Source organism: Peromyscus californicus, unplaced genomic scaffold (genome assembly GCF_007827085.1).
Source record: "Peromyscus californicus insignis strain IS unplaced genomic scaffold, ASM782708v3 Scaffold_5__1_contigs__length_169319896, whole genome shotgun sequence".
NCBI lineage: Eukaryota > Metazoa > Chordata > Mammalia > Rodentia > Cricetidae > Peromyscus > Peromyscus californicus.
Window position 1 is genome coordinate 111828760 of NW_026294573.1, and position 6000 is coordinate 111834759.

General features: G+C 38.1%; 1 protein-coding gene across 3 annotated transcripts in view; it reads left to right on the plus strand.

Annotated features, from left to right (window-relative positions):
* The window catches only part of Orc3 (origin recognition complex subunit 3), an 80832-nt gene extending 74832 nt beyond the window's left edge, over positions 1-6000 (plus strand). For 2 of the 3 annotated variants that reach the window (XM_052715486.1, XM_052715487.1), the window contains exons 17-20: positions 1758-1899; positions 4211-4327; positions 5071-5150; positions 5713-6000. In XM_052715486.1, coding sequence (XP_052571446.1) covers positions 1758-1899; positions 4211-4327; positions 5071-5150; positions 5713-5818 — 445 coding nt within the window. In that variant the 3' untranslated portion in view covers positions 5819-6000. Of the gene's footprint in view, positions 1-1757; positions 1900-4210; positions 4328-5070; positions 5151-5712 lie in introns of those variants that run through there. The other variant, XR_008213560.1, reaches the window with a different exon arrangement.

Below are 6000 nucleotides of genomic sequence, written 5' to 3' on the forward strand. Positions count from 1 at the left end.
GGACAGAGGAGTGTATGAGGCTTTCTTAGGGAGTGGCCTTCTCTCCAGCTGAAAAGGCTGGAGCACTAGGAGGAGGAAGAGTAGCAGTAATGTCTTTGGATACACTGAGTAGGTAGCTGCTTTGCTCTACCTTCACTGATAGAAAAAGGAGCAGCATCCCTAGGATGACTGTGGCTTATAATAAGTTTTGGTTTTACTCAATCAAATCAGCTTCAGTGAAGCATTTCACTATTAGGATAAGAATTTGTACTGTATCAAGCTGATAATAAAAAATAAATAAATTTTAAAAAAAGAAAAGAAAAAGTTAAAAAAGAAAAGAAAAAGGAGCTGCACAATCTCTCATTTAACTAACACGTGGTAAGAAGCATCTGAGCTATTTTAATCCAGGCTATAACTTACTGTTCTGTCTTTGCACTTTGTATGCCAAAGCTTCTGCCTTGCAGGCTTCCCAGCAGGCCCTCTCCAGACCTGTGTCACAGTCATGGCACAGACATTGATTCAGCATAGATTAAAAGTAAACATTCCATTAAAATTGGTTTGTTATCTAGCTCATAGGCAAAAGATAAAGTTCTAAGTTATGCTCATTTTTGTAATAATTGAAATTTTATTAGTGAACAATTTGTTTTTAAAGACTTTAAAAGTAAAATTTAGCCTCTGTTTTCTTTTGTACGTGTGTGGTGTATGAGCATGTGTATATATGACTGTGCACATGCATGGAATGGAGGCCATAGAGCATCAGGTGTCCTCTTTGATGCTGTCGTCTCTCACTGATCCTGAAGTTTAGATGTAAGCACTGGGCTTATAGGTGTACACGGCCACATGTGGCTGTTTACATTGTACTTGGAATTCACGCTCAGGTCCTCACATTTGTTGCTTTACCCCATAGCTTTTACTCAGTGAGCCATCTCTTTAGCCCTGTCTTAGCTCCTGGGTATCATTTCCATGAAAAATATCAACTATGTTTTTTCCTGACACACAAAAAAAATTTCCTAAACTGTCAATTTCAGGCAGTGTTTATCACTTTCCCAAAGACTAGAATGTTAATGTGTTTTCTAAGTAACTTAAGAAATTCAATACTTTAAGAAGTTCTACATTAGAGATTTTAAGCATAAACATAACAGATGCTCAAATGTTTGACTAAAGGTTTGACTCAGAACTGAAACAGTTTCTTCTAAATACTGTATTGGGGTTCTCTAGAAGAACAGAACTGATAGAAAATCCCAAGAATCCAATCAGTGGTTGTTCAACAAGGCTGGATGTCTCAGCTGGCCCAGCATGTCAGAGTCCTGAAGAGGTAGACTCTAATAACCAGTGAAGGAATGCCTCAGCAAAAGGATATATGAACTTGCCAGGGAAGAGAGCAAGTAGACAAAAAGCCAAAGTTTCCTTTCATGCCCTTTGTATGGGCTGCCTTAAGAAGGTGTGGCCTCGATTTAGGTTGGGTTTTCCCACCTCAAATGATCCAACTAAGAAAAATGCCATGGGAATGCACAGCTGCTTACATTTTAAGTTAATTCCAGATGTAGTCAGGTAGACCACCAAGAATAGCTATCACAAATACAGAGGATGTTTTTAAAGTAGTATTGAGGTATAATTCTGGGTGAAACTGTATGGGAGCCATTCCTTGGCTTTGGTTTGGTTGTGTATTTCACTGTTTAAGTAACAAAAATATTCAGCCATAGAGGATTGACAGAACTGTTGAATTGAAAATAACCCTGTACATATCTAAGGGCTGATACCTGATTTCCCTGTTTCAGAAGTTACCTTCTGCCTCCTGAGAGCCAGCCTTTGCATGAGGTAGTGTACTTCACTGCTGCCCACACACTCCGTGAGCACTTAAATGCTGCTCCACGAATCGCCCTACACACTGCACTCAACAATCCTTATTATTATTTAAAGGTAAGAAGGGAATGGTTCTCCCACAGTTAAGCTCAAGCCCTAGCTGTCAGCAGTACAAAAAATATTCACAGTTTGCAGTTCTGTTTTAATGAGCAGAAAGTTAGCAGCTCTGGGTGCTGCTACTCACATTTTTCTAAGGAAAAAAAAAGATTCTTCGAGTTTAGGTGAACTGACTCAGTGATAATATCAGTAATCAACTGAAGGTGCATATATTTGCCCATATGGAACCTGTCTGCTTTTCATGGGCTAAAACCAGTGAGAGGCTCCACATATAAAGGCACTTGCCACCAAGCCCAATGATCTGAGTTTGGTATGAGGAGAGGACTCCCAAAAATTGTCCTTTTACCTACACATGTGCATGCTCACACACACAAAAGTCTTTAAACAAATCATAAGCATAAAGCTTTAGGATAAATGCCTTACTCTTGTGAAAAATGATTCCTATGTAGGTAACAACAGTTTGTCAGTGGTCAGGTGATAAGGCCTAGTCAAAGTATGTAAAATTACAAATGCTTACTTGAATGGAAAAAATACACCAGGATTTCATCTTGGGTTTTTAACATAAGAGCAGTCTATTCTGAGATCACCTGCAGGGTATTGCTGCAGAAACTCCTCAGGCAACATACAATGGCAGACACAGTTGCCTAAAACATTACTAATTTCAGTTTCAAATGTTCAAAACTACCTTTTTTCTGACAGTTCAATGGATACTGAGTATTTTGTTTGGTAGATGGTAAGTAGATGGCTAGGGATTTTGTACATGCACAGACGTATGTGCTCGGGAAGAGTTGGAAGTTTGCCTTTCACAAAAGATGTTTTAGAAGGCATTCTTAAGTCAGGAGTGGTAGCACTACAGTGGCTCAGGCAGAGGATCATCAAGTTCAGGGCCAGTTTGAACTTAGTGAGACTTTAATTATGTGTGTGAGTGTGAGCTCATGTGAGTCCAGTGCCCACAGGAGTCCCTGGAGCTGAAATTACAGGTGTTGTGAGCTGCTTGAAGTAGTAGCCACCTAAAGTCCTCTCCTACAGCAGCAGGTGCTCTTACCCCCTGAGCATCTCTCCATCCTTGAGAATTTCATGTTTAAATAACAGCAGTGGATGCTTAGATGTCTCAGTTGGTCAGTACATAAAAGCATTTGCCATTAAGCCTCATTAAACTCAGACAATCTCTGAGATTCAAACTGGAGGGAAAGAAACCTAACACCTACAAATTAGTCTCCAATCTCCCACATGCTCCACCACCCCCACACACAATAAATGAATTAATTTAAAATCACAGAATGGTTCTAATGTATAAATTACAAACTAAAATGCTTAGTAATAGAGTTACAGATACAAACTGATGTGATATTAGATGCATTTTGTGTATGAGATTTTTGTTTATTTCAAATAGGTTAAACCAATACTGAGTTTCTATAGGGCTTATGGTGTTAGTGCTAAGTGGTTGATTGTTTACAGCTCTTTTCTGGTGCCCTCTCCTGGTCTCTGCAGATGCTTGTACTCAAGGGGTGTTCATTCACATAGACATACTCATACATGAACAAAAATAAATCTGTAACTGTGTTATGATGGTTAGCCCAGGCTATATGGACACCCTGTTTGGAAAAAACAGACAAAACAAAACAAAACAAAAATAAAAAAGTAGTGTTGACAACAAAATCTTTTTCAGTGAGAGATGTATTTACTAATCCCACATAATTGCTAGAATTGAGTTTAACAAATGTTGAAAGTAGCATTTTGTTGGGCAGTCCCAGAGAATTCTAAACTCATTTCAGCAAATAGTAATATATAACTAAGATTTGAAAAAAAGTCTTGGGAGCATGGCTAAGACTTAGACCCAAATAAGAATACTATTGAAGGAAACTAGAAGACTCTTCTTTCTGATTTGCTAAATTTAGGAGTGTCTTAGTTTGGATTTTCATTGATGTGAAGAGACACCATGACCATGGCAACTCTTATAAAAAGACAACATTTAATTGTGGTGGCAGCTTACAGTTTCAGAGGTTCGGTCAATTATCATGGTGGGGATCATAGTGGTATGTAGGCAGGTATGGTGCTGGAGCTGAGAGTCCTTACATCTCCATAGGCAGGCAACAGGAAGTGGAGTGACTGTCACACTGAGGGAAGCCTGAGAAAACAGACCTCAAAGCCCACTCCCATAGTGACACACTTCCTCCAGCAAAGCTGTATCTCCTAATAGTGCTACTCCCTTTGGGGGCCATTTTCTTTCAAACTACAAGAAGTTCAACTAATATCTTTTTGCTTTTAATCATTTCTAAAAGGTTCACTTTTAATCTGCTGCTGTTTTTAGAATGAAGCACTCAAAAGTGAGGAAGGCTGCATTCCAAATATTGCCCCTGACATCTGTATAGCATATAAACTGCACCTGGAGTGTAGCCGGCTAATTAACCTTGTCGACTGGTCAGAGGTAGGTCACAAAGAACATGCTAGTTGTTTAACTGCTTGAGGCAACTTTCCTAGAATTTTTTATCATTTTGATTTCTACTTTTATTTTTTAATTTTTTTTGGGGGGAAGCACAAATTTCGTCAGCATCTTAGCAGTCTGCATTCACGAGCTCCTGTTCTGATCCTGTGTTCTTTAAAAGCATCAGCCAAACAAAGGCTCAAGTTACTGTCTGTGCACTCCACAGAACACAGGGTATAGTGAATACCCCTCACACAACAGGAAAAATTCCAATCAGGAAGAACAAGAAATTCATCGTGAGGTAATGGATAAGTGCTGCTATTCTTAGGAGGGAAGAGTATTACAGAGATCCTAACTGTCAAAAGCCCTGTTTGACTGTTATCTTGTCAATGTTAAAGGATATGCTGAACTAGCCTCTTCTAAGAAAAATGTGCATTTTCCTGGAGTAAGAGATTGACAGTAGAGACACGGCTTTCTTTGCTCTTTAAATTTTTGGCTGGCTGTGTATTTTGCCATTCTGCTTTAGTTCTCTAAAACCAGCTTATAAAGAGCCAATGTTATTATTATTAATGAATAACTGACAAAACTTCCTACTATGGTTTTGAGAATTTGAAATCTGATATGAAAGAGATGTGCCAGTTATCTACAGCAGCAGTATTAAAGCCTAATTAGTTATAGAACCATCTCAAGGGTACGGAAAGATGCCTAGCAACAAGTTGTCTTCTCTTGTCTTATGTATTCCAAAGGCTTTTGCAACAGTTGTGACAGCTGCTGAAAAAATGGATGCAAATTCTACAACTTCAGAAGAAATGAATGAAGTTATCCAGTATCCTTTTAAAACCAGGTCTGTGGTGTCCTATTAACAGTATTTTATGTTTCTTGAGCTGGAGAGTCTAGGTCAGTGATACAGCATGCACTTGAATTCAAGGCCAGCACAAAAAGTAAACAAAAATCCACATCTAGGAATGCATAAAGATGTACTGCTTTCTCCACCATACCCAACCACTTAAATTTCCAAGTGTCCTGAATTTAATATGAGATCAAACCTGTAATTCAATTTATATCCAGTTTTTACGATGAAGGAAATTGTCATTATTGATTTATCAATTTTAAATATATTTTTAGAAGCTTGGGAAGGAAGCAATTCTTATATATAATCCTGGATTACAGTAGGTGTGTACCATCACACACAGCTCCATTTGAGCCTTATTGACATTATTCTAACGGCATTCAATATTTTCCAATAGGGTTATTTATAATGTAGGAGTGTTTATTTCAGCCACGTATTTCAATTTACCAGTTACTGTTTTTAACTTTGAAATTTTAGCCTTTTTGGAAAAAAACAAAAAAACAAAAAACAACTAATTTTCCTTAGCCAGAGTCTCCAGTGCTCGATTTATTAGAGCTGTTTCTGAACTAGAGCTTTTAGGCTTTATAAAACCTACAAAACAGAAGACTGACCATGTAGCAAGGCTGACATGGGGAGGCTGCTAAAAAGCAAAGAAGTATAGACAGGGGTTCCACATCTAACAGATGAAAAGAAGCCTGCTGAGTTGAGTTTAACCAAAAAGTGCACTGCTAACCGGAAATTGTGTATCAAAACATCTTTGGAATACTTCAAATCTAATCAATGTAACTGTACTTTCTACAGTTATTACTAAATTCTAAACAAAGCA